Genomic DNA, 27,557 nt, shown 5'->3' on the forward strand with positions numbered 1-27,557 from the left:
GGGGGGGGGGGGCGACCTTAGGCGATCAGAGGGTTCTTGGACGGCCACCGAAGGCCCCAGATGGGCGACTGGTTCCTTGAATCCACCCTGAGAGAAACTTGGAAGGTAGCTTTCCGCCTAAGAGGACTGAGCTGAAATGGAGCGGGCACAGCACACGAGCGTCTGGGAAGCCTCGAGCACCGGGCGTCCTTGCTCCAAATGCCCAGGGCCCACCTCACTGGGCGAGCGGCACACCTATCCACCCACCTCCCCCCACACACTCCGCGACTTCAGTGACAGCCCTGCTCGGATCGTCTCTAACTCCGTCGAAGCGAAAGCCTGGTGTCCTGAGCAGCTGGGGCCAGGAGCTGCGTATTCCCTCCAGGCGCCTCCGGCCTCTGACCCGGCGCCTCACCCTCCCCACCCCGAGAGCCCCGCTCACCACCAGGATGTGTCTACGCGGGCCGGCAGCGTCAGCAGCAGCAGCAGCAGCAGGCAGGCGAGACCGAGGCGGGCCGAAGCCCGAGAGCCGTCGGGGGCAGCGGGTCCTGGCGCGAGCGCGGGGACAGGGGCGCGGGTGCGCCGAGGGGGGAGCTGCGCGGCGTCCTCCGCACTACCCGGCTTCAGCATAGCTCCCCGATGACTCCCGCCGAGCGGCCCGGAGGGGCGTGGACGGGGCACCGGCTCGGGGTATTCAGGCTGCTCCTACCTCACCCCCCTGGGGGGCCATAGGACTCGCCGCTGGCCGGGACCCAGGGGCACCTGGAGTCCGGGAGCCGGGGCGCAGGGTCCCGGCGAGGGGCTCGGGGAACGGGGTCCGGAAGCCGACGGGGGAGCGCCAAGCTCGGGGTCTGGGCCGCGCTGCCCCGGCGCTGGGCGCGGTGTCAGGGGGTCGGCGGCGCGGAGTGGGGCTGCGGGCAGAGTGTGCGGACAGCCCCTCGGCCGCGGGCTCTCATTGGACGGCGCGGGGCGGGGCCGAAGCCGGGGACACGCGCGGCCCTCTGGGCGGCTCCGCCCGCGCCAGACCCGGGCGCTCCGCAGAGCCCTAGGTGCGGCGGCCGCCTCCGCCCCTCGGCGCTCCGCGCGGCACCGCGCCGCGCCCCCACCTGCTCCGATGGGGCGCGTTGGGACGCGGAGGCGCCCTTCGGAGCCCGCAGCGCCCAGTCCCGGCCGACGCCGCGCCACCGGGTCCTAGCGCCCTTCATTCGGCAACCCCAACTTGGTGGGTGATGGCCAGGAGGGCAGAATGAGGGGGGCTGCAAACACTTCCCCTTGTCCTCCAACCTCTAGTGACACTGGAGCTGAGCCACGGAGGATGCACTCATTTCCCCGGTCCTCTCGCGGTTCTTGAGCTTCTGTGAAATGGGTAGTCTGCCACGGGGAGTTGCGGGAGGATCGTAACTCCCTTTCGGCGCTGCCGACTGGGGCGCCTGAGGCAGCGGGCTTCAGGGAGGGGTTTCTCTCATCTAGGGCTCGCTGCTCCTCGTTCCTCCGACCCACTGCCCGCGGTAACCCCTGCCCCTAAACAATGTTTACACATGGCTCCCACCCGCCTGCCAGGCCCCGATGCTTCCCTCCGGCCCGTGGACCAGGGATCGAAGACCGAAGCACAGGGAGCACACCTGCGGACCGGACAGGGACTCTCCGCCCTTTACCGCCAGGCCTCGGCAGGATTTAGTCTCTCCCGGCTCCCCTGGTGCCTCGGTCCTCCACCCCTTCGGGCGGGGCTGCGAGTATGAAAGAATCAGAAACAGCTGGGCGGCTTTCCCGAACCAGAGGCCAGGGTGGGGGTCCTGCTGAGAGAGTGGAAGCCCCGGAGCCATTTCTCCCCTTCGCTTTTCCATCCTTCCTCCTCCCCACCGCCCCCTCACCCCCTCCGCCACCCAGCCCCTGCACACAGCCCCGAGGCGTGGTAAATCCGGAAGGTGTGGGGAGGTGCCGACGGCTGAAAGTGACACCCCTCTTCTCTCCCCGCACTCACCAGGCAGGATGGTAGAACCTTTGGGGTCAGAGTGGCCCTCAGAGAGATGGAAAAAAAAAAAAAAAATTAAAACCCTGGCCTTACAACTTGGAGAGTTTGCCTGGGGAATGGCCCTGACATCTTCTCCAGCCTCAGTTTCTCCTGCCTAGCCCCTCATTCCCAGGTGTCTTTCGTGCCTGTCCCCATGATTTATCTAAACCAGAAAGCCTTGTTGTAAACAATGGGCTGGAAACTGCCCCCCCTCCTCAACACCAAACTCACTGTCAGTTTTTGGTTGGGGGCGGGCCTGGGGGGGAGGGGGCGGTTGTTCGAGGGGGATGTTAGAGACGCCAGAGTGTGAGTGGACAGGGCACAGCTGGCTTCAGAGATGCTGCAGGCGTCCAGCGGCAGATATGGGGGAGAAGGGCTCAGAAGGACCTTTATCCCCTCTCCCACCTCTCACTCCTTTAACCTCACTTTCTGTGGCAGGGGACAGAGTGTATTCATTAATTAAATATTTATTTACGCCCTACCGCGTTCCAGACTGTGCTAGGCAACAAGGACATGTCAGTGAACAAAGCAAAACAAAACAGTTTCTGCCCTCATGGAGTTTATCTTCCATTGAGGGAAGATGGACGATATACAGTAAACATCAGTGACCTATGTATTTTAGAAAGGGTAGGTACACTGGGGAAAATAGAGTGGTAACCAGATGACCAAGCTAGGCTCATTAAGGTGACATTCAAGCAAAGACTTGAGGCCAGGGAGAAAGCCAAGCAGATTCCTGGTGAAGAGCATCCCAGCAAAGGGAACAGCCAACACAGAGACCCCATGGTGGGTGTGGGCTGGTGTACAAAAGCTAGCCAGGGGGCCAGCCTGCTGGGGAGGAGAGGAGTTCAGCTAGGAACCCTGGGTGGCCTACGTCCTGCAAGCTGGGGGATAGGGGTGGAAAGTAGGGGCTGGACTGGAGTTCCATAGAAGTGGGAGAGGGTTGGATACAAAGACCAAAGACCAAGCAGGGCCAACATGCAGCCCCACACATCCCTCCCTGCCAACCAGCTGACCCTTCCCTCCCCTTCTCTCTGTTCTCTCAGTCTGGGAGGCTCCAGTTGCCCCCCCCCCCCCCGTGTCAGACTCTCTGCTGAGTGTCCCTGAGAGGGGCAGGTGAGAGAGGAGTGGGCCCAGGCTCATTCCTGGCCGGGACCCTCTCCTTGAACCACTGTTTCACCTCCTCCCAGCCCAGCCCCACCCTGATGCCGGCATCGGTCTACAAGGTCTGCAAGCTCTGGCAGCCTCTCCCAGACTCCCCTGTGTGTTTAGGCCTGGGTGTGACTCTGGCCCTGTGTTTATTTCTACATATGGGCCCGAGGTTGTGGGGGGGCTGGAGATGATCCCATCAGCCCTAACCGTGCGCGGACTCACCCACATGGGCCCCAGACTCACTTCTGAGGCCCCTTCTTTGGCTTCAGCTGTCTTCACAGTCAAGCGGGACCGTCCTGGCACAAGACAGATGCTCAACTATTAAAGCATGTTGCTGAGCAGAGGGGGCCCCCAGAAGCAGCAGCGGCTCCAAAAGCAAGGGCGGCGGGAGAGGGGACAAGACTTCTCCTCAGGGCTTACAGGCTACCTCTGCTCTAGAGTGGACAGCCCAAGATGGGGCTCTGCTCCTTCCTCTGCTTCTTCCCCTCCCCTCTGAGCCCCCAGTTCTCCAGGAGGAACCCCAGGCTACAGGAGCCAGCTGACTGCAAGAGCTGCACTCAACCACTTAACTAGAGAACAAATACGGAGCCATAGAAGAGGTTTTCTGGGATCTGCCACTTTGGACTTCAGATCTCAAAATAAACTTCCAGTCTCAAGGTCCTAGACACTACTGGAGAGCTCAGCTCCTCACGCAAGGGCCTGATATGGGGCTTCCAGCCAGAGGGTCAAGGCCAGAGACTCAGGCTAGGGCCTGACCTCTCCCACCGCCCCCCCCACCCCCTAGCCCCTCTCCACCCTAATGGGGGGTGGAGAGGAGTCACTGATTTGGGAGTCATGTTCCAGTCTGGAGGGTGCTGCATGGAGTCAGGTTGGCACTTACTGAGCACCTGCTGTATGCCCCACACTGACCAGAGCATCCTAAAAGATACAGAGGGAGAGAAAGGGTCTTGTCTTACTCCCCAGGTGTTTCCAGGCAAATACAATAAACCCACCTGAGGGGCGGCACGCCCGGCCCTGCTGTTCAGAGCTGCATATCCCAGATTTAGTGGGCAGCATCAGCAGAGACCTGAGGAAGAATTCCAGACCCCCGCCCCCCCAAACTGGAGGCCTCTAGATTCCCTGGGGCCTCCAGCAGGTCCCCTTCCACCCAGCCAGCGAACCAAGTCTCTCTTCTTCCTCAAGGTGGCACCATAGCCTCCTGCCTTCTCAAAAGTGGCTGCCCGAAGGAGAAGGGTCCCCCCCCTCACCCTGGGTATCTAACCTCATACTCTGCTCCCCTGTGGGGACTACTTTCACTCTCAGCTGTGTGGGGCTGAATGATTTTGAGTTTTTACTGTCCCTTGGATGGGAGCAGAGATGAGCTGAGGGGAGCTCGGGTGGTGTGGGTAAACAGCTCTTACTCCACCCGGCTTGACCCCCCTGAGGAGGCCCCCCTCTTCCCTGGGCCCCTTTGGTGATGACCTTCTCTCTTTCCTGGTGGGTGGGAGGTGGTGTGGATGGTAATGAGCAGAGAGAAAGGCCGAGAAGGGGCTGGGGGGAGGTTTGGATGGGAGTCAAGGAATTCCTGAGCCTGCTGCTTGCACAAGGGGCCCTGAGACGCCTTTCCTGAGGTTTCTTTGCAAACGGAGGCAAGTCTCATTTGAAATGGGGCCAGGTTCACACAGGCCCCTCGTGCCCCTACCCCATCTCTCCCTCCCCAGCCACCCCATGCAGGTGTCTAGGGAAGAGGATAGAGCTTGGGAAGAACCCAGGGGCGTTTAAGGGGGGTGAAACGGGGAATTTACTCTTTGTACACAGCCTGACTGGCCTCTCCTTGGTATTTATGAGCTCCCAGGCGAGGCATGGAACGTGTCTCAAAGAGGCCAGGCCAAGAGGGCTTTGGAGGGAAGGAGGATACAGCCCAAATCAGGGAAGGGGGCTCGGTGGGGCAGAGCCAGAGACAGGGACCCTCTTCCTCCCAGCCAGTGACCAAAGAGGAGAATAGATCCTTCCCCCAAGGGGCCTGGGAGAAAGGAAAACAGGGAGCTAAGGGAGAAGGAAACGAAGAAGGGAGGCTTGGGGAGGCTTGGGGAGGCGGAACCATGGGGGTGGGGCAAGGGGGTCTGGAGCCTTTTAGCACTTTGGCTGCAATCAGACTGGAGCCAGGCGGTAGGCGGGCTCACAGCCATCCTGGGCGGGTGGCCCAGGTTCTGTGTGAGGCCAGTGGGTGTGCTGCTGGGATTCTGGGTGGTCACTGACCAGCCTAACCCCAAGGGAGAGAGGTTCCCACTTTGCCCCCAGCCACCCTCTCCCAATCTGCCTGTATCAGATAGTCTAAACGCCAAACTCTCTTTCTCTGCCCGCCACCTGTTCTGGGCCTTAGAATGTTCTGGAAGCGAGATTTCCTTCCAATGGTCACAAACGTGCAGAGCCCATATGCCTCCCACTCTGCCTCCCTCAGTTCACTCTGCCTCTTGCTCTCCCCATGTCCTCTCCAGGTCTGTCTCTGTTTGGCTCATATTACTATCATGCTGTGTCCATTCCTATCTTTCTATGTTCGTCTGTCTGTCTTCCTTTGTCTCTGGGTGTGTCTGTGTCTGCCGGCCTTTCGTCCTCTGTCTGAACCTGTCTTCATCTTTCCCTCTCTTTATGACTGTCTCTCTCTCGTCTTTCACTCTCCATGTCCTTTCTGGCCCTCTTGGTGTAAGGGTCTGTGTTTTCCCTCTCTATTCCCCACCCCCCCGCCCCGTGTCTCTTTGTTTCTCTTTGTCTCTGTTCCTGTCTTTCTCCTGCTCTCTGTCCCACACTTCCCTGCGCAGGCCTGCAACACAGTGCAGAGTGCATGCACTGGACTGAAAGAAATCAGAAAACCGGAGTTTCCCCCTCCACTCAGCCATGCACAATTTCCATGCCTCTAAAAGTCACTTTTGCTCTCCTGGCCTCAGTTTCCTCACTGGCAAAACAACGAGGGTGGACATCTCGTTCCCTCTGTGGGGGCCAATTTCTGTCTTTATCTCTCTCGTTTCTTGTAGCACAGCCCACCCAATTCTCCAAGGCCTCTGCTTCTCTGTTCCCTAAGATTTGACCCTGGAGCCGGTTCTCCACATCCTTCGGACCCCAGTGGAAAGGAGTCTTTGACACTGTCAGCCAGCAGGCTCCAAAAGGACTCCTCACTCCTTCACCTCCTTAAACATCAGGGTAGACAAGGTCCCTTTCTGGGGCCATGTCTGGCATACAAACCAGACTAGCTCATCTCTCTAATCCTCTTTGTGCTGGGGCCTCTGCCAGGCAGGGACACCCACAGCGCAGAGCGAGGATGTGTGTGTGTGTGTGTGTGTGTGTGTGTGTGTGGAGTGGGGGTGCAGATTCTCGGAGAAGGCAAGACCAAGGTTCTCCTCCCTCTGGTACCCCCTCCGGCCTGAAAAGCCCAAATCAGCAGCCCTCACTGTATAAGAAACCTCATCAGACTTGAGCCAAATCAGGGTTCTCAGAATCCCAGTCTGCCCCAGGCCCCAATCTCCATTTCTGCAGTGTCTCCAGGGCTGGAGAAATCATTCCCAGAACGCACCCCTTCTCCATACATAACTAATGGCATATGTGCGAATATTATTCTGTAGTCTAGGAAAAGGGTGCTTCCATCCCTTCTTGAAAAGCCTGGAAAGCCTGGAGTGTGACTCAGGGCACAGGGGATATGGGGAGCAGGGGGAGTAGGACGTCCCCCGGCCTTCACACTCCGAGTTGGAGGCCTCCAGCCCCTCTGAAGTTTCATTTGGAGAGGTCTTTCTTGGCTGATAAGATCAAAGCATTCCCTCAGCCAAATCATTACCTTATTTTCCAGGCAATTATAGAACTTATTGTATCAGTTAGCCGGGTCTCCAGCTGCAGCCGGTTATCTCCGTCTCCCGTGCGCTCGCAGAAGAAAGGGTCGGCCTGTCCGAGCCGGCCGGCCGAGACGAAAGGGCGGGAGCGGGGCCGGGGAGCTGTCCGGCGGCGTTCAGCAGAGACGGGCGGGTGGCGGGCACGGGGGCGCCCTTCCGAGGGCTGCAGAACCCGGCGGCTTCCCGCGCGTCCCGCCACTGCCGCGGGAGCGCTCCCGTCCGCGGCCACCCGCAGGGCGAGGCGGCTGAGCGCGGGGCGACAGCGAGACCGTCAGGCCAGGCCGGGGCCCCGGCTCCGCGGAGGGAAGCGCCGAGCCGGTCAAGAAGCTGGTCCCTTCCCCACTCGCTGGTGCGGGACTCACTCTGTGGGCCGCGCGCCCCGCAGTGGCCTTTCCTGGAAAGGCACGGCGGGGTGAGCTTCGTCTGCGTGGCGATTTGTGCGTTGGCCGACTTGGAGAAAACCTCAGGACCGAGTGCGTGGCACGGAGAAGTGGGTGTCTCCATGGGGGCGGGAGTGCGGCTTCCTCTGATCCTACCTGGTCTGCCATCCCTGCAAAACGACGCTCACACGTGGTGTTGGGGTCAAGTGGGAGGGGGGTCCCTTAGAGCTGCTGTTCTCAAACTTTGTGGTCTCAGATCGCCTTTACACTAAAACTTATCAAGGATCCCAAAGACCTTTGATTTATGAACGTTATAGCTCTCCATATTAAAAATTACAAGGAGGGGCGCCTGGGTGGGCGCCGCTCCCTTGGGGTCAGGTCGTGATCTCAGGGTCCTGGGATGGAGCCCCACGACTGGCTTCCTGCTCCGAGGAGGCTCCCTGCTCCCGGGCTCCCGGCTCGGCGGGGTGTCTGCTTGTCCCTTTCCCTCTCCCCCCCCCCCCCAGCTTGTGCGCGCGCGCTCTCTCTCTCCCCCTCTCTGTCTCAAATAAATAAAATCTTCAAAAAAAATTACAAGGAATACAGGAGCCAGCTGAGAGTGCTCCCAGTGGCCAAAGCTGGACAATTGGAGCAACAAAATAGTTTTGGATTATAACCCTAAGTATAAATAAATATGCATGAATAAGCACTGATACGAATAAATGAGTAAATAAATACAAAGAGGGGAGACGAATCTCCCATGCAGAATTCCAAATAATTTATGTAGTTACTCCTTGAGTATGGGCTCCAGGTTGTAACTTCCTTACAAGAGTACAGAACAGAAAAGTGGGGGGGGGGGACTTTACAGCGGAGAAAGCTGACAAACCTCAGTCAGGTGATCAAAGCCAACATCAACAGTGATAAGTCATGTTGATGATATGTACCCTGGATATGATGTGATGGGAAAGACACTTTACCTCTGTGGTTTTCCTCCCCATAACCCCTGTGTAATCATGAGATTGATTCACACCAGTGGAATCATCCTTGCAACCCAGAGATAAATCCCACTTTATGATCCTTTATCTTTTTTTATAAAGGCCGACCCTTTATTTCTTTATTTGAGAGAGAGAGCACGAGCAGGGGCGGGGACAGAGGGAGAGGGACAAACAGAGTCCCCGCTGAGCAAGGAGTGTGACACCTGGCTCAATCCCAGGACCCTGGGATCAAGATCTCATTTGAAGGCAGACACTTAACAGACTGAGCCACCCAGGCGCCCTGGTATACGATCCTTTTATTGTGCTGGTGATTCAGATTGCTGCTACTTTGCTGAGGATTTTTCCATCTATATTTATCTATATTTGTCATTGGCCCATAATTTCCTTTTTTTTTTTTTTTTTTGTAGCCTTGCCTGGCTTTGGTATCAGGGTAATAGTAACCTTGTCAAATGAGTTTGGAAGGTGTTTGTTACTCATCAGTTTTTTGGGCAGCGTTGAGAAGGATTGACATGAATTCTTTAAATGGTTGAATTCATTAGTGAAGCTGTCTGGTCCTGGGCTTTTCTTTGTTGGAGATTTTTGATTGCTGATTCAACCTCCTTATTAGTTACAGGTCTATTCAGATTTTCTGTTTCTTCATGATTCAGTCTAGGTAGGATGTATGTTTCTAAGCATTTATCCATTGTTTATAAGTTATCCAATTTCCTGGCGTATAATTGTTCACAGTTGTCTCTTCTGAGCCCTTGTGTTTCTGTGGTATCCCCTGTAATGTCTCCTCTTTTATTTCTCATTTTACTTGAGTCTTTTCTCTTTTTCTATTAGTCTAGCTAAAGATTGGTCAACTTCGTTTATCTAAAAAAAAAACACCACAAAACACAACCAGCTCTTAGTTTTGCTGACCTCTTCTGTTGTGTTTGTAATGTCCTATTTCATTTATTTCTTCTAACCTTGAGCTTAGTTTGTTCTTTTTCTTCTTCTTCTAGTTCCTTCAGGTATAAAGTTAGGTTGTTTATTTGAGATCTTTTCTTTTTTTCTTACCGTAGGCAATTATTATGATAAACTTTGCTCTTCGAACTGCTTTTGCTGCCTCCCATATTGGTATGTTGTGTTTCAACTTTCTTTTGTCTCATAATATTTTTTGATTTCCCTTTTGGTTTCTTCTTCAATCCATTGATTGATCAGGAAAATATTGTTTAATTTCCACATATCTGTAAATTTTCCTGTTTTCTTCTTGTTCTATACCACTGTGGTCTGCAAAGTTCCTTGGTAAGATTTCAACCTTAAATTTGTTGGGACTTGTTTTGTGATCTAACATAATTTATCCTGGACAATGTCCTGTGTGCACTTGAGAATAATGGGCATTCTGCTTCTGTTGGATGGAATGTTATGTATTTGTCTATTAGATACATTTGGCCTCAATCGTACTTCGAATCCTGTATTTCCTTACCAATTTCTGTCTGGATGATCTAGCCACTATCATAAATGGGGCATTGAAATCACCTTCCATTATTGCATTGCTGTCTGTTTCTGCTTTCAGATCTGTTGATGTTTGCTTAATATATTTAGACATTTCTTTTTTAAAAAATTTATTTGAGAGAGAGAGAGAGAGCACTTGCATGAGTTGGGTCATGCAAGAGAGAGAGAGGCAGAGAGAGAGGGCAGAGAGAGAGGGAGAAGTAGACTCCCCAGGGGCTTGATCCCAGGACCCTGAGATCATGACCTGAGCTGAAGGCAGACACCTAACCCACTGAGCCACCCGGGTGTCCCGATATATTTAGACGCTTCGACGTTGGGTGCATATATATTTATAAGGTTCTATTCTCTTGATGAGTTGATACCTTTATCATTACATGATGACCTTCTTTGTCTCTTGTTACAGTTTTTTACTTAGTCTATTTTGTCTGATAAAAGTATAGTCACCCCTTATCTCTGTTTCCATTTGCATAGAATATCTTATTCCATCTGTTTACTTGCTGCCAATGTATGTCCTTAAAGCTGAAATAAATCTCTTAAAGACAGCACATAGCTGGGTCTTGGTTTTTTTTGTTTTGTTTTGTATTTTTAAATACATTGAGCCACTCTATCTTTCGATTTGAGTATTTAGTCCATTTACATTTAAAGTAATTTTCTATAGGTAAGGACTTATTGCCATCTTGTTCATTGCTTCTGGCAGTTTTGTAGTTCCTTTATTTCATCCTCTTTGATGTCTTCCTTCGTGATTTGATAATTATAGTGGTATACTTTTTATCTTTTATGTATCTACTATAGGTTTTGCTTTATTACTATGAGCCTTACATAAAACATCTTATAGTTATAAGAGTCTATTTTAAACTGATAACTTTGCTCATATAGAAAAATTCTCCTTCTAAAAAACATTTATTTATTTATTTATTTATTTATTTATTTGAGAGAGAGGGAGAGAGCATTCATGGGGTGGGACAGAGGGAGAGGGAGAGAAAGAATCCCAAACAGACTCCCGGCTGAGTGCAGAGCCTGACACATGTTCAGTCTTACAACCCTGAGATCATGACCTGAATGGAAAAACCATCTATATTTATTTATTTGACAGAGAGAGAGAGAGAGAGCGAGGGAAGGTGCTCTGTATGGACAGTGCTTTTGGCCTCATATTATGAAACCTGAGCCTAACCCAAGGTCACAAAGACATTGTCTTGTGTTTTCTTCTTCACGTTTTGTAATATTAGGTTTTACATTTAGGTATTCAATATATCTTGAGCGAATTCTTGTATGTGGTGTGAAGTATGGATCAAAGTTTGGCTTTTGCATACAGATGTCCCATTTCCCAGCACCGTTTGTTGAAAAGACTATCCTTGCTTCACTGCGTAGCTTTTACACCTTTGTAAAAAAAAAAAATCACCTGATTACATATTTGAGGGTCTATTTCTAGACTCTCTATTCTGTTCCATTAATCTGTTTATTTTCATGCCAGTACCACACTGTCTTAATTACTGTGGCTTTATAAGAAGTCTCAAAATCAGGTAGTGACATCTTCCAATTTTGCTCTTATTATTCAAAGTTGTTTTGACTATATAAAGCTCTTCACATTGAAAAAAAAAGTTTGAATTATCTACTTCTACAAAAAAGGCCGTTGAGATTTTGACTGGGATTGCACTGCAAATCTATCGAGCAATTTGGGGAGAATTAACATCTTAGCAATATTGTCTCCCGGTCCATGAACAACACAGCATATCTGTTTATTTAAGTCTTCAGATTCTCTCAGCAATGTTTTATAGTTCTCAGAGTACAAGTCTTGCACATGTTTTGTTGAACTTATCCTTAAGTATTTTTAAAAATTTAATGCTATTTTAAGTGGTATTGCTTATTAATTTCTATTTCCATTGCTAGTATAAAGAATATCTTCTGTTCTGCAACCTTGCTAAACTCACTGATTAGATCTAGTATCACTTAAAAAAAAAAATAGAATCCTTTCAGGGTTCCTGGCTGGCTCAGTTGGTAGAACATGTGATTCTTGGTCTCGGGGCTGTGAGTTTGAGGCCCGTGTTGCGTGTAGAGATTACGTTAAATTTAAAAAACAAAAGAATAAAAAAATAAAATCTATTAGATTTTATACCTAGAACATTAGGTTTGCAAATGCAGACGGTTTTACATCTCCCTTTCCTATCTGGATATCTTGTGTTCCTTTTTTTTGGCTTACTGCCCTGGCTCATACCTCCAATATAATGTTCATAGAACATGGGTATTATTGCCTTGTTTAGGGGAAAGCATTTAGTGTTTCATAATTAAATTGGATGTAAGCTGTAGGTTTTCCCCTGATGTCCACTATCACGTTGAGGAAGTTCCTTTCTATTCCTGGTTTGATAATTTTTTTTTACCTGAAATAGATGTTGTATTTTGTCAAATGGTTTTCCTGAATCTGTTTTTTTCACTCAAAAAATTCGGCATTATTTTTTTCAAAACCAAATGCTGGGACATGATTATAAGTAACCAATGGCATTAGACATTGGAGCTCATGGATAATTACAATAGCCACATTCCAAAATATTCTTTTCCCTGAGAGTAAACTTTATGAAAGTTATTCTTCCAGAAAACATAGTAAGTATGGTAATGTAGCAACCAACTTGGGCTCATAAGCCTTTGAAATTTTTAAGTAATCTTCAGTGATGTTGATCAGAACATTCTTTTATTGTGGAATTAATTCTCCAGTCTCCAGAACTGTATCACCTGGGAATATTGACATGATCACATAGTTTTCTTTTTGAATTGTTAATATGGTGCATTACATTGATTGGTTTTTGAATGTCAAACCAATTTTGCATTCCTAAGATAACCCCAGTTGGTCATTATGTATTTTTACATATTATTGGATTTGGTTTCTTAATATTTTTTAGAGATTTTTGCATCCTTGTTTAGGAGGGATGTTGGTTTGTAGCTTTCTTGTCTTGTCATGTTACTGCTTGGTCTTATAAAATTAGCTGGGGAGTGTTTCAACCTCTTCAACAGTCTGGAAGAGTTTTTGTAGAATTCTTTTTTTTTTTTCTTTAAATGTTTGTAAGATTCACCAATAAATCCATGTGGACTTAGAGTTTTCCTGGGTGGGTGCCCCTGTTTTCTTAATTGACCTGAATCCTTTCTTCTTTTTAAAATAGACGTTAGTGTTATAAATTTCCCTCTTAGTACTGCCCTGTGTCCCACAAATATCAATATGTTGCCTTTTCATTTTCTTTTGTATTAAAATATTTTCTCGGGGCATCTGGGTGGCACAGCGGTTAAGCGCATGCCTTCAGCTCAGGGCGTGATCCCGGCATTCTGGGATCGAGCCCCGCATCAGGCTCCTCCGCTAGGAGCCTGCTTCTTCCTCTCCCACTCCCCCTGCTTGTGTTCCCTCTCTCGCTGGCTGTCTCTCTCTCTGTCAAATAAATAAATAAAATCTTTAAAATAAATAAATAAATAAATAAATAAATAAATAAACAAACAAATAAATAAAATATTTTCTCATTTCTTCTTTGATTTCTTCCTTGACCCATGGGCTATTCGGAAGTGTGTTATAATGATCTATCAGGTGCTTGTTCTTTGCGTCCTCAAAAATCTCACGAATTCTGCTGCATTTGGTTGGAGTATTCTCTAACAATTTACCCTTTGTCTCCTTATATTTAAAGTGGATTTTTTGTAGGAGGTCATGGTTTTTAATACAAACGGACAATCTCTGCCTTTTATTGGGTTGTGTAGACCATTTCATTTTAAGCGATTATTGAGATGGCTGGTTTTCAATCAGCATTGCTATTTTTCTATCCGTTCTTTGCTCTTCTTTTTCTTTGTTTTGAATTGAGTATTTTTTATGACTATTTTTATCGCTTTCATTGTCTTATGAACTTTGTTTTGGTTTTCGATGGTTGCTTGAAGGCCTACAGTGGACATATTTAACTTACCACGGGCTAGCTTCACATGCTGTATTGACTCACGTATAGTACACACCTCCATTCTCCTCTCAGGCTTTGTGCTATGTTGTCATACATTTTACTTCTTCCTATGTTATAAATCCCACAGTGAATTTTTATTTTTTATTTATTTTTTAAAGTATATTTATTTATTTGAAAGAGAGAGCACAAGCAGGGGGAGTGGCAGAGGGAGAGGGAGAAGCAGGCTCCCCACTGAGCAGGGACCCTGACACGGGGCTCGATCCCAGGACCTTGGGACCATGACCTGAGCCAAAGGCAGAAGCTTAACCGACTGAGCCACCCAGGCACCTCTGACAGCGAGTTTTTAAAGAGATTTAAAGAATAAGAAAAATCACCTTTTACATTTACCCACATCGGTACCATTTTTAGTGTTTTTCATTCCTTTGTGTAGGTACAGACTTTTAGTATCATTTTCCTCTTGCCTGAAGTACTCTCTTTAATATTTCTTGTACCACAAGTCTGACAGTGATGAACTCTTTTTTTTTCTCTTTTTTATTTATTTTTTATTATTATTTTTTTTATAATGATTTTTTATTATATTATGTTAGTCACCATACAGTACATCCCCGGTTTTCGATGTAAGGCTCGATGATTCATTAGTTGTGTATAACACCCAGTGCACCATGCAATACGTGCCCTCCTTACTACCCATCACCGGTCTATCCCATTCCCCCACCCCCCTCCCCTCTGAAGTCCTCAGTTTGTTTCTCATAGTCCATAGTCTCTCATGTTTCATTCCCCCTTCTGATTACCCCCCCTTTCTTTATCCCTTTCTTCCCCTACTGATCATTCTAAGTGATGAACTCTTTTGCCTTGTGCATGTCTAAGAAAAGTCCTTATCTTGCCTTCACTTTTGAAAGGTATTGACACTAGGAGTAGAATTCCAGGTTGACAGTGTTTTCCCTCAGTACTCTAAATTTATTGTTATGATGCTATTGTTATGCTTGAGAAGACTGCTGTTATTTTTAGTTGAGCTCATCTCTATAGAAGATGGGCTTTTCTACTCCAGTTGTTTTGAAGGTTTTCTCTTTATCACTAGTTTTAAAAAATTTGCTTATGATGATCTTTGGTGTGTTTTCCTTTATGTTTCTTGTGCTGAGGGCACATTGACATGTTTCTGTCTGTGGGCTTATCATTTTCATCAAATTTGGAAAAATTTCGCCATTATTCAAATATTTTCCTTCAGGGACTCTATATTAGGTCACTTGAATTTATCTTAAAGCTCATTGGTATTCTGTTTACTGTGAAAAATCTTTTTTTTTTTAATGTTCCACGTTTCACCGTGGATGGGTTTTATTGCTATTTTTTCAAGTTTAACAATCATCTGTTTTATAATGTACGATCTGCTGTTAATACAACCCATTTTCTTCCCCAGATAGTATGGTTTTCATCTCTGGAAGTTTGATTTGGGTCTTTTCTATCTCTTTCATATCTTTAACGAACTCCTTCAGCATATGGAATGCAGTCAACATAGCTGGTTCAATATAGTTGTCTAATAATGCATTGTGTCGTTTTTGGCTAATTTTCAATTGATTGATTTGTCTCCTAATTAGGGGCCACATTTTCCTGCTGCTTTGCACACCTAGCAATGTTATACTGGACGCTAGACATTGTGATTTTTAAATTTTGTGGTGCACATATTGTTTCTCTATACAAATTCTTAAGCTTTGTTGTGGGGTACAGTTTTTTGGAAACAGTTCGATTCTGTTGAGTCTCGCTTTTAGTGTAAGTGCTGCCGAATCAAGCACTTGAGTCTTGCTTTTAAACTTTTTTTTTTTTAGGTGGGAGCAGCACTTACTCTAGTGTGAATTTTGGCCCACCGTAGAGACAAAAACCTTTTGGGCGCTCTCTCCAGTGTTCTGTGAATTATGAGATTTGTCATTCTGGCTGCTGAGAACGGAAACTAAAAGTCCCGGGTGAGCTCTGAGTACTCTTCCATCTAATCGTTTTGCGTGGTTTCCTCGCATGCGTATGTTGATTAGTATTCAGCTGAAGATTCTAGAATCTGGGGCCTCTGAAGATCTCTGGAGATGTGTCTCATTGCAGCTCTCTTGTCTCCAATACTCTTCCCTCCCAACTCTCAGCTTTATCTCAACTTAGGGAGATTGCGGGCCCATTCCTTGATTACCCCTCACTGCTGGGACCATCATAGGACCCACTTTGCTGGTTTCCCATTTCCGTCCTTTTTTGCCCAAAGTCCAGGCTTCTTACCATGTGCAGGGGCAGCTCAGTGCGTTGCAAACGTTGTTCTCCTTACTTGGAACGTCCTTCATCCCCTTCTTCACTTGAGAGCATCTCCCCCTCCTTGAAGACCAGGACATGTGTCACTGCCTCAGCGTGACCATCGCTGACTCCCCTGGGAATTCACTGTGCTGCCCCAGCTTCTGCTGTTTTTGTTAGTGTTACCGGTCAGCGTTCTCGAAGCTGCATAAGCCACCAGCTATCGGTGCCGAGGCTACGCGTGCCCAGCCGAGTGTGAAGTGTTGATTTGCTCAGTGAAGGCTCCCAACCGCCCTGCGAGGCGGCTTCCGTTACTCTCTCCCCTCTTACTGGTTCGGGCTCCCCCCCCGGGCCTCTCGCGGGGACTGCGGTCGTGGGCTGGGGCCGCGGGTCCCCGGAAGGACGCACCCCAGCTCGCGCCCGCGGCCCTCCAGCGGGTCCCCACCTGCCCGCGGCCCCCGTCCCTTTCGGGAGAAGCATAGAGACTCCAACGCCAGGGGGCGCCAGCGATTCAGCTTTCCGACCGAGGGCGGGGGAGCCACGCAGCTTCGCTTCCAGACGCCGCCGGTGGGGGCGGGGGCGCCCTTTCACCCGCCGCCTCTCTCCGCCCAAGCAGCGAGGCCGCCGCCCCGTGCTCCCCGGGGGCTGGGCACTTGCCCGCGTCACCGCCCCTAATTCTCGCAAAACCCTCAGAGGGAGGCTCTCTGAGCTTCATTTTACTGATACCAACAAGGAGGCTATCAGTGACTTGCCCAAGGCCACACGGAGAATGACCATGCCCTTGTTCTGAACTCGCTTTTGCGTCCCGGTGTTCTTGAGCTATGGGCAATGTACCCCCCCGCCCCCCACCATCTTCACAAACCGGCGTCCTTCTGCGTTTGTGTATTTAAATCCGGTGCCTCTAGGCCCATAGATCTCCCCCGCTCTGCGGAATTTCTTAGGCCCGTCGGGCCCCATCACTCACGGGGCGGGTGGGGGGGGACACCTGCTGCGTCCTTCCCCGAGCTGGCCCGAGATGTCACATGTGCGAGACGTGTGCTCCCGACAGAGTGTACATTCCAGCCCTTCGCATGAGGCTGGACACCGAGTCGGTTCTTAATAAGCACATGGTGAATGGCTGGCCGCAAAGCACGGCGTGTGCGCGCGCGTAATTAACAGAGCTCAGGGCCTGCACAGAGCCCGCAGCAACAAACACCCGTTGAAAATAGGCGATGGAGGATTTAACAGTTCGACAATTCTGTTTTGTTCTACGTCCTTTCCGTTTGTCTCCGGCTGAGGCTGCAAACGCCCCGAAGGTGAGGATGAGGAATGTGGGCGCGCGTGGCTGGGGGGAGGAGGGGACCGGTGCGCCCTGGTACTGGGGAAAGGAGAAGGCACAGGGCAGGGAGCAGAGCTTTCCCATGATGAGAATGAGGCCCACATAGAGAAAGAGAGAGAGAGAGAGAGATGCCAAGATGTGAGTGAGAGCAGGAGGAAAATGAGCCCTGAATAGGAGCCTTGTGTGTGGCCCTATGGTGCTGACTCACCAAGACGCCGGAGAAGGAAAACCCGCGAGGGCTGAAGAACGGGCCTGTATACTGTGGTCGCCGCTCTAAACCACCCCACCACCCCGAGGACACCCTGTTAGCTCCGAGGCCCGGCCGGTCCTGGAAGGCTTTGCTTGGGGTTGGGTGCGCCGGGGGAGCGGGAGAGTGGGCACCACACAGAAGGGAGATGGGCAAGTCTCTCGAGGCCCTTCCTAGGACAGCTTTGCTCCTGGAGTCCAGGTGGGGAAGGAGAGCAGGAGGAGGAGGAGGGCTCGCTCTAAGCATTCAGCTGTCCCCGCGTCCACAGGCAGGTGCAGCCGGTCAGACTCATCAGGATGCTGGTGGCTTCCTCGACTCCTTGTCCACACCCGCGGAGCAAGCATGCCTCCTGAGTAAGGGCTTCCCAGCGCTGATGCCAGCGGAATGGAAGCACAGCCTGGAACAGAAGCTCCACCAGCGTCCCCACTCTCGGCCTCGCCTCAGCTGTCAAACTGGTCCAGGGACATGAGGACAGGATTTTTGTGGTGACAAGTATGGCAGGCGGCCTGAGGCCAGTGGGCAGAGGGTGAAGCTGGGAATGTGGGGCAGCCCAGGTGAGCAAGATTCAAGCACAGACATTGTGGAGAAGCAGGTGAGGGGAGGAAGGAGTGCTGGAGGGAGCCGCCGGGGCCGGCCTGGGAATTCGTGGTTCTGGGTCCGCTGGGGGAGGAGCCGTCCATGAAGCTGGGAAGCCCGTCTGGGCTCTGCGGCACACTAGACAGGTCAACCTGGGCAAGTCGCCTGACCTTGCTGGGCCTCGGTCTCATCTGTGCTATGTCAGAGCCAGAGTCCAGGCTATCTGAGCTTTCTGCCAGCTCTAACATTTGAGGACTCCACGTGTGCAGACAGACCGTCTTTCTCCTCCTTCACGGAAACCCTCATTCCTTCGGTATCCTGTTCCTGCTGAGAGTCTCAAAAGCAAGCTGACTAACGAGCGGATTCGGACTTGGGTGTATGACTGATGATAAGCTAATACTCTTAACACCCCAAATGTACTATTACTGTTTTGACTGTTGTGTGGCCAGTGGAGGGAGAGTGGACTTGACAGCCAAACGGGTGAAGGGTTGAATCCGAGCTGTGCCATTGGCCCTCAGCCCCGCTCTGCTGGAGGACCGCAGGCAACTCACCGGGCCTCTGGCGGCCTTAATGACCTCTTGGGTCTAGAAAGAATCACTGCTTCCTTGAGTAGTTGTGTTGATTAAAGGAGGTAACGTGGAGGAGACCCTGGCACCAAATACTCAGAAACAGTGCGCGCCCGCCTTGGGAGGACTTCATCATGGCCCAGAGGAACAGAGCAGAGTGTGAGATGGAGACTGGGAAGCGAGAGGCGGACCAGGGGCGTAACCGTGGCATCTGCAGGAAGGGACAGAGGGGAGGAAAGAGGGAGGGATGGCTGAGCTGCCGTAGTCTCAACAGGGGCTCAGCCAACCCTACAGGGGCTTTGAAGCAGGGAATGACCCTTCAGAGTTCTCTTGATTTGGGACAGGAGGCCAGGGTTTTTTCGTTGTTGTTTTTTGTTTTTTAATTTTATTTTTTTGAGAGAGAGCAAGCCCAAGCAGGAGCGGGGGCAGGGGGTTGAGGAGCAGAGGGAGAGGGAGAAGCAGGCTCCCGCTGAGCACAGAGGACGTGGGACTCCATCCCAGGACCCTGACATCATGAGCTGAAGGCAGCCGCCTAATGGACTGAGCCACCCAGGCGCCCCGGGGCCAGGTCTTTATACTGCACACCAATCAGTCTTTGGACCTGAGCTGCCCCTTGAAGGAGAGGTGACCTTGGTCAAGTTCATTTCTTTCAGTTCAGGCAATTCCTAGAAGGGGCGTGTAGCCGAGGGCTGTTTACTGTCAGCCTTTCCGGCAGCTAGGGTAAGACATCCTTCGTTTCTTTTTCTTTCTTAAGATTTTATTTATTTGAGAGAGAGAGAACATGAGTGGAGGGAGAGGCAGAGGAAGAGGGAAAAGCAGACTCTCCACTGAGCAGGACCCCCCGACCCCAACGTGGGGCTCGATCCCAGGACCCTGAGATCATGACCTGAGCCAAAGGCAGATGCCTAACTGAGCCCCCCATGAGCCCCTAAATCCTTCATTTCTGAAGGGATCTGAGTGTCTACCATGTGGTCTTAGTCCATCAGACTCTGACTTCCCAGGGGTAAGGCCAATCTTGTTGCAACACTCCCAGTAACTTCTCAGAGGCAACCGTTTCACGGTGGCATGGACAGCCACACCACACTCCCCATGCCAGTCTAACGGCAGCACAAACACTCGCACTACTGGGAGAAGAGAAGCTGCTTTTATATCCCTCCACGGCAGTGAGTCACTCACACGTGTCCCAGAAGGGCTCATCTGACTCTTCTCAAAGCTTGATGTTCATTTTTCTCTTTTGCTTATGGAGATTTTGAGGGTAGGAGGGAACACTTATGGGGAATGCAGTATTTTTGCAAGATGGTCCTTTCTCGATTTGCCTTTTCCTAGGTCTTCCCTCCAAGTTATTGGGGAATGTTTTGCAGAGTGCCGTCTCCTTCCACCAGTCCCAAGCCCTTGCAGAAAGCACACCACATGGGTGTCTGTCCATCTCCCTGAAAGAGCACTCTGTTCTTGGGGACTTCGGTGCCTCTGTCTCTGACCACATCCGAAGACTAGGACAAGCCAGTGGAGACAGAATGCACACACAGGGAGATACTGCAGAACCCCGGGGAAAGAATGCTTTGGAAAGAGGAGAGAAGACATTTTGCTCCTTTTCCGGTTAACTTCTTCCTGCCCACCGAAAGCTGGGTGCTACCCCAGCGCTTTCGCCAGGATTACCTTCCACAGCCCGACATGGCAGTTAGCCCCACTTACAGTATTCATTTGTCTCTGTTCACACTCTATGTGTTGATGTTTTGCTCCCCCCAACTAGAATGTGAGTACCTTGAGGGCCGGGAACCGTTCCACTTGTGTTTCCCATCACAGCTACCAAGGTTTCTGACTTGTCTTCTATATTTAAGAAACACTGGTTGCTTGAGGGGAGTTAACAAGAAAGGTGTTATTTATTTTTGGGTGCGGGGGAGAGACAGAGGGAGAGGAGAGAGAATCTCAAGCAGGCTCCACGCCCAGCTCGGAACCCTACACGAGGCTTGATCTCAAGATCCTGAGACGGTGACCCAAGCCGAAATCAAGAGTCCCAGGCTCAACTGACTGAGCCACACGGGCGCCCCTGTTTTTGTTCAACTTATCTGACCTAATAAAGGTCTCCTGGCGTTGGTTAGGTCTGAGAATCCACTCCTGGGGGTGGGGGTTGTTAGGGCGAGCGGAAGGAGCAGTGTGGTGTCCTGTAGGGTTCACAGCTGGTCCATCCTAAGGATCAGCCCGGGTCCCCATCTAGAGCCCCGTCTTGGGCTACTGAATCAGAATCCGCAGGGCTGGGCCTGGGCACGGTTCTCCTCAGGAGAACCCAGGAAACACGAGTAGTGGAAAGTGGGAAGCCCCGGGGACTTCAGTCCAGGCCGGCCCTTACCAAGGCCCTTGTGCGAATCTCTGGTCCTCGACGACCTCATCTGCACAGGGGGCGTAATATGGTGCTTGGACCCAAGTAAGCACTCTTGGCTCTGACTATCATTGACATTCCGGCAAACCAGATTCAAGAGTTCCAGACATCTCCGCAGGTCAGAGGCAAAGACCAAGATCTCGTGAAATAACAGGTAAGGGCTGGGAGGTGCTGTTTCTCAAAATGCGAGCCTCAGCCTACCTGCATCGGCCAGCCCCCAGGCCCAATCCTCAGGAGTCCTTATTTTAGGCTTCCCAGGTTACAGGAAAGTTTGAGAACCATTACCCCGGTCTCCTTCCTCCTCGCCTGCTTTTCCCAATGAATTGGCCGTTGATACACTTGCAGATGGGTGCTCTCAAGTTTTCTCATCCGGTTTTACAGCAATTAAAATAAAGACTCCCGTGGAACAGTGCTCGTTGCCTACTTTGGACTCACGATCATGAGAACAGATTCTATTTTGAAGCCAGCATTTCAAGACATTTGAATTAAGTTCTGTTTCAACAACCAAGCATCAGAAAAGCACTTTATGAATTGAGAAGCCAGCACTGCTCCTTCCAGGGAAGACGGGGAAGCAGCAGGACCCTAGGCTCACCTGTCCCACAGATAAACCCAGAGAACACCCACATCAGTATGAATAACCCAGAAAATGACTCAAAGACTGATAGAACATTCTCTACAGCTAAATGTAGAGAAGAGGTGGGTAAGAAGGGCAGAGGCGCGGTCCGGAGCCAAACAGACCTGCAGGACTGTCTGTGGGATGGAGGGATGCTCTGGGCGCAGAAAGGGGAGGGGGGAGACCCCACACCAGCCACGAGGGACCCGCACTGGGAAGACAAGGCAGCATTGTGGACGGTGAGGCTGTTACGGGAAAATAGATGTACCCAGTGTTTGCTGACATGATCGCTAATAATTGGCTTAAATGGTGGAAACTTAACATATGTAAACATCCACACTGTCTCCACACCCTTTGCACGTCAAAGGATTTTTCAGGCGCTTCTGTCTACCTACAGCTCGCGCCTGCTCACAGCGTAAGCGCCCCGGCACTGGACTAGGAGACAAGGGATACATTAGTCACTCGGGAAACGCGAGGGCGGGACAAGATCAGGCGTTCTTCAGCTCGAGTACATGAATCACGGATGGCTTCAGGGTCTCTGGATCCTGGGAAGCCATCAACCACATTCTGCCTATTAGTATATCCATTTCTCTGGGGATGGAGTCCAGCGTTTCTTAGATTCTCAAAAGGTCCAGAACCCCTTCACACCCCTCCAGGGTTTAAAAATTACAGACTGGATCATCACAAAGGCTTCCTCCAGTTCCAAGGCTCCCAAGAAAACCGACAGCCCAGCTCCTTTTGGAGTCTAACCTGGACGGGTCACTGACTTCACTTGGTTTTCGAAAGCCACAGGCGCGTGTTCCCTTGACACCACCTGCTCCTTCCCCGACAGAAAAGGCCTGGTTATGCAACATCCTTCACTTTGTACAAACAAGACTAGCTTTTCCCCAGACAGTATGATTTAACTTGGTTTAATGTAGTCTGCTATAAAAATGGATGAAGACTTCTGCATGGTACATTTGGCTTTACAAATGACAATGACTAGTTAATGCTTGTGGTATGCGTCGCACGCCCATCAGCATCTGTTGACTAGCAATCTAGCATCCACAACATGGGTTAGTACCAAAATTGTGACTCATGGAACTTTTACTTAGCACACGCACACGATCTACCGCAAACTTAAATACTAATCTAGAACACCTAGCTGGATTACTGGATCCATTGCAGTATTGTGCTTCTTTATCTTAGAAGATAGGCAACTAGCAAAAATACACATTTCTTTTGCATTTCCCCACCCCCATATTACACTGTAAAAGAAATACATTATTCAGTGCACTTCCTAAGAAATAAACTTCCTTATAGTCTCTCTCTCTCTATATATATCTATGCCGAAACAAAGGAAGAGCACAATGCAGCTTTTAAGATTACCATTTAAAGCAAGAGAGGTAATAACACTCTGGGACTGTAGCCCCTCTCCTGTTTAGGAAGTTCAGCTATTTTATCACTTCATTTGGCCGTGCGTGGGAATGAAGTTTAACGCATGATTGCTTTGGGCAGTTTATAAGATGCCCCGTTCGTCATTTGGTAGACACCCTGGGGCATGAGGAGTATTTTAATTTTTGATATATTGGCCTTAATCGAACTGTAAGCCCTGGAGACACCAATTGTGATTTATACATTGATTTCCATCACCGGCCTGTCCCCCATCAATTCATATTGGATTAAGAGAAAATAGATTTAAATTACAGCAGGAGGTCAGGGCTGCTGGGTAGATGTTGGCTCGGGAGAATGTATGCGAGGACACCAAGGCCTCTCCATCCCTGCGGACACAAAGTCCTATAACCACCCAGCTCAGAAGCTGGGTTGCAAAGTCTTGTTTGGAAGACGGGGATCGTCCTTATATTCTATGGCCTCTGTCAGCTGCACTAGCCTACACGTTGGAAAGCGGGGAGATGTCTGTCCTCACAAACTCACAATGATGGAAATGACAGAAGTTTCTAGAATGAAAGAGGTTGCAACTTGGCAGCTTGTGAGCTAAACCCAGCTGCAGAAGTGTTTAACCAGCAGTTTCAAATTGTTTTTGAGTCTGTTTCAGTATTTAAAAGTGAGACTGTTTCTATGAAAATTTGGATTTCACAAAAATTTAAGGAGCTGGTAACCCTGGTCTAGCACTGTTGCATGGCCACAAGCAGCTGGGGCTGCATGGGCGGGGGGGCTTGCCTTTCAAAGGGGGTTCGGGCACTTCAGCTTGCTACAGCTTCCCCCATCCCCGCTGACTTACAGCACTGGATTGAGTGACCCGTTTCTCTCATTTATATGGCGAGTTATGTTTTGTGACAATGGGGTTAGTTTGGCTCTGGCATTTTAGGACGCTGAAGACCTGACTTCATTTGGAATTCCCTCCCCTCCCCCCAACCAACCACCACCCATCCCTGTGGACAAGATTCCTCCTCTGACCGACTGGGTCCCAGCCACATCAAGTTGCTCTGTTAGGTAATCTTAACGTGCATTTCTACTCGCCCTTTATGCTATATTGCAAACTCCAAGATATACTCACACTAATATTTATGTGTTTAAGTGTGTGTATGTCAAACACGTAAAGGGGTGTGTGTCTATACAGATATATGTGTACTTCCATTTAGGGAAAAGTTAATTTGGTTCCACAGATACAGACACCAAGTGCTGGCAGCTCGGAGAGTAAGTATAACAATTTGGTAAAACCTGTATAATTCTGACTTATAATATTACAAAGACAATGAATTTTAAGTTATTGCTTTTTGACTACATAATAAAGATCTCATTCTGTTGCACAACTTTTTATACAGAACGAGTAACCATTTCCTATTCAAGTAATAGCAATCGGAATCAGAAGTTCCTTACACAACAGTAGATGCCTGAAGACATTTGTCGAAGGGAGCTGTGATTTCATTCTATTCAAGAACTGCTGCGGGAAACTGGGAGTGACTTAATTTTTCAGAAGTACGAGAAAATCAGCACCCCAACTGCTTCCTGCTCAGGAGGGATTCTCGAGGGCTCGATAAAGCTCAGCTTGGTGGTGAGTTCACACCCACCTTTCGGATTCCCGTTCTACTGACGCAGCCTTGTTTCGGAACACAAAGCTTATATTAAAAACAGTAAAAGAGGATTAAAAGCAGTGTTGGTTTTTAACATTCAGGATTCACGGAGGATCTCATGTTCTGCAATTAGATGATGCATTTTGTGTTTTCGCTGCAGAATCACATTCGTATGGCAGTCTTATTTCAGGCACTTTTTAAACATGTTCATCTGGAATAAAAATCTGCACGAACCACTTCTGCATAATTCAAAATGAGTGTGGAGTGATTCCAGTCCCAAAATAGACAGCAAATCACCACCTGGTCCTCAATTAGCTTGCTCTGTCACAACAAGACGGTGAATGCTGAGCTGGAGACGTCTTTGAGGTGTTCTTCTAGCTTTAGTACAAAGGTGTGAGGCATAAAAATCCAAATGACTCGGTTTCTACTTAAAAAAAAATACAAAAAGGCGAAATACACTGAATGGACTATACAGATGGTTTCAGCTACTATCAAAATAAATAACATGATCTGACTCAACGGTTGGATCTGAGCTCTTGGGCGAAACCGGGTGGAATGTCAGCCGTGGAGACTCCCGCGAGGGACTAGCTGCTGGTGGGCAGGAGTATCTCCACGTCCTTGCCGTTAGCTACGACAGCAGTGGACGAGCAGCTGACGGCTAGGTCCTCCGCGGTGGCCAAAGAGGGGGCCTGGGAAGGAGTTTTGGTCAGTGGAGTGGTAGTGGATGGAGAAGGGGTGAGGCCAGGCTTTTTGGGCGGGATGGGTGGAGGGTTTCCTCTCTCAGCTCTGGGGATGGTGGGGGACTTGATCCCTGGGGAGAGAGGGCTCAGCGGACTGGACACTTTCCCTGGAGTGGGGGAATGGCTGGCGTCACCTCTCGGGCTGGCAGTGGCCAGATTCCGGTAGTCTGTGCCGAAGGGAGAGCTATTGGGGGGGACAGGCTTGACCGGCCCTTGCTGGCTAGTGAATCTGGAGAGCACCTGAGTGACGGTGTTGCGGGCCAGCTGCTTGGCGGCCGAGTTGTCTATGAGGGTGGGAGACAGGTCCCTGGATGGGGGGCTCTGCAGACCACTGGCCTGTTGGTCCTGATCCGCTTGCGACTGAAATTTGTGCCGGGCTGCGTGGAACCGCTGGTTGATCCCTACTTGGTAGGATGACTGGTAGCCAGGGCTGCTGGCTGAGGACCCCAGCAGGCGCTTAGTGAGCACCGGGGAGGAGCAAGGGGAGGATGTGAGGGAGGAGGAGGCCGTGCTGCTGGGAGACAGTGAGCCCCCACTGGACGGGAGGTGACCAGGTGCTGGGCCAGGAGTCTCGATTCCCACGGGACCCCCGCCATTCTCCACTGCTTTCTCTTGTGCCGACCCCGCAGGTCTCTCTCGTGGAGGCACTTGGTTTTCTGCACTGCTGCCTGCCACCGACTCCTTGGCGGTCTGTATCTCTGGCTCAAAATGGCCATTGGCTTTTGCATACGAGTAAGCAGGAGTGGTGGGACCAGGCAGCCCAGTGGCTGTCACCTTGGCTACGTTGCTCCCCTGGGTTCTTTCTGCCTGTGGACTTTCCGTCTGGCAGAACACAGACACCAGCAAGGGAGGCTCGGTCACCGTGCCTTTAGACACGGTCACCGGTTTCTTCGCTTGCTCAGTAGGGCTGCTGTGCTGGTGAGAAGCCTCCAGATCCTTCACTATCTTCTTCAAACTTTCCATCTCTTCTTTTAGGGTTTTGGTCCGGTTCTCTTCTCGGTTCAGTTTTGCTCTCAGTTGTTCTCGTTCGATGTCGAACTCGGACAGCTGCTTCTCCACCTGGGCCTCTGTCTGCAAGCCTCGCTTCCTCTCCGCCGCCAGCTCTTCCTCCAGTTTGCTCACCCGGCTCTTCTCCTTCTCCAGTTTCAGGCTCAGCTCGCCCGCCTTCTGGCCCTCCTCGGCCGCCTTGCTGGTGGCTTTCTTGCACTCGAGCACCAGCATGGACGAGAGCTGCTTGTGGCGGGAGCGCTCCTCCTCCAGCTGACTGGACAGCTTCTTCTGCTCTTTCTCGAACTTTTTCACTTGGGACTTCTCAAATTCCAACTAGAAAAGAATGCCACCATACCGCTTGATTAGGATAAGACAACAAAGAGATCGGTCGCAAAACTATGATCAGGGAGCGCGTCCTGGCTGGCTCTCGTCCGCACGGGTGCCTCGTATGCCACGTGCTCAGCTCAAGCGCTTCTGAAGCCTTGGAGCACCCACCGCCCACACGTACCCACTAGGGTCTCATCTTTCTCTGTGGACTTAGGAGGGACTTCTAGTTCTTACGCTGTTAGCGGACCATCGTTTGTGGTTTTTTAGGTCTGCAGAGGGATCAGGAGATCAGAACCGAGCAGGACGGTAGCACAAAGCCACACACATAGGGTTTCGTGATGAATGCTGATGAAAACAAAACTATTTATTTATTTATTTGTTTAGTTTAACTCCCGTAGAGTTAACGTAGTCTTCTGCTAGTTTCAGGTGTACAATGTGGGGCTCGTCGTCGTAAATGTACTCTTAAGAAAACAAAACTTCAAGTTTCAGTAAGCATTCTTTCTGGTCTCGAAAACAAATAGTTGCATTTAAACTGTACTTTTGAGGAAAAAAATAAAACAAGACGAAACCAGAGAGGGAGACAAACCATAAGAGACTCTTAACCATAGGAAACAAACTGAGGGCTGCTGGAGCGGAGGGGAGTGGGGGGATGGGGTAACTAGGTGATGGGCATGAAGGAGGGCACGTGATGTCATGAGCAGTGGGTGTTATATAAGACTGATGAATCACTGACCTCTACCTCTGAAACCAGTAATACATTAAATGTTAATTAATTGAATTTATA

The 27,557-nt window shown here is 50.1% G+C and overlaps 2 protein-coding genes across 7 annotated transcripts in view; one reads left to right on the top strand and one right to left on the bottom strand.

The window, feature by feature from the left end:
- Positions 1-27,557, top strand: part of ST7L (suppression of tumorigenicity 7 like) — a 128,333-nt gene that overhangs the window by 91,575 nt on the left and 9,201 nt on the right. Inside the window, exon 15 of one of the 6 annotated variants that reach the window (XM_008704080.2) lies at positions 24,468-25,266. The exons of the other annotated variants lie outside the window; for them this stretch is intronic. Within the exon in view, the coding sequence (XP_008702302.2) occupies positions 24,468-24,476 (9 nt within the window). The 3' untranslated portion in view covers positions 24,477-25,266. Of the gene's footprint in view, positions 1-24,467; positions 25,267-27,557 lie in introns of those variants that run through there. 6 annotated transcript variants of the gene reach the window in all.
- Positions 22,600-27,557, bottom strand: part of CTTNBP2NL (CTTNBP2 N-terminal like) — a 50,204-nt gene continuing 45,246 nt past the window's right edge. The window contains exon 6 of the mRNA XM_040626896.1: positions 22,600-26,779. Coding sequence (XP_040482830.1) covers positions 25,301-26,779 — 1,479 coding nt within the window. The 3' untranslated portion in view covers positions 22,600-25,300. The remainder of the gene's footprint in view (positions 26,780-27,557) is intronic.

The sequence above is a fragment of the Ursus maritimus genome, unplaced genomic scaffold (assembly GCF_017311325.1).
Source record: "Ursus maritimus isolate PB19 unplaced genomic scaffold, ASM1731132v1 scaffold_12, whole genome shotgun sequence".
In the NCBI taxonomy this organism is placed as follows: Eukaryota; Metazoa; Chordata; class Mammalia; order Carnivora; family Ursidae; genus Ursus; species Ursus maritimus.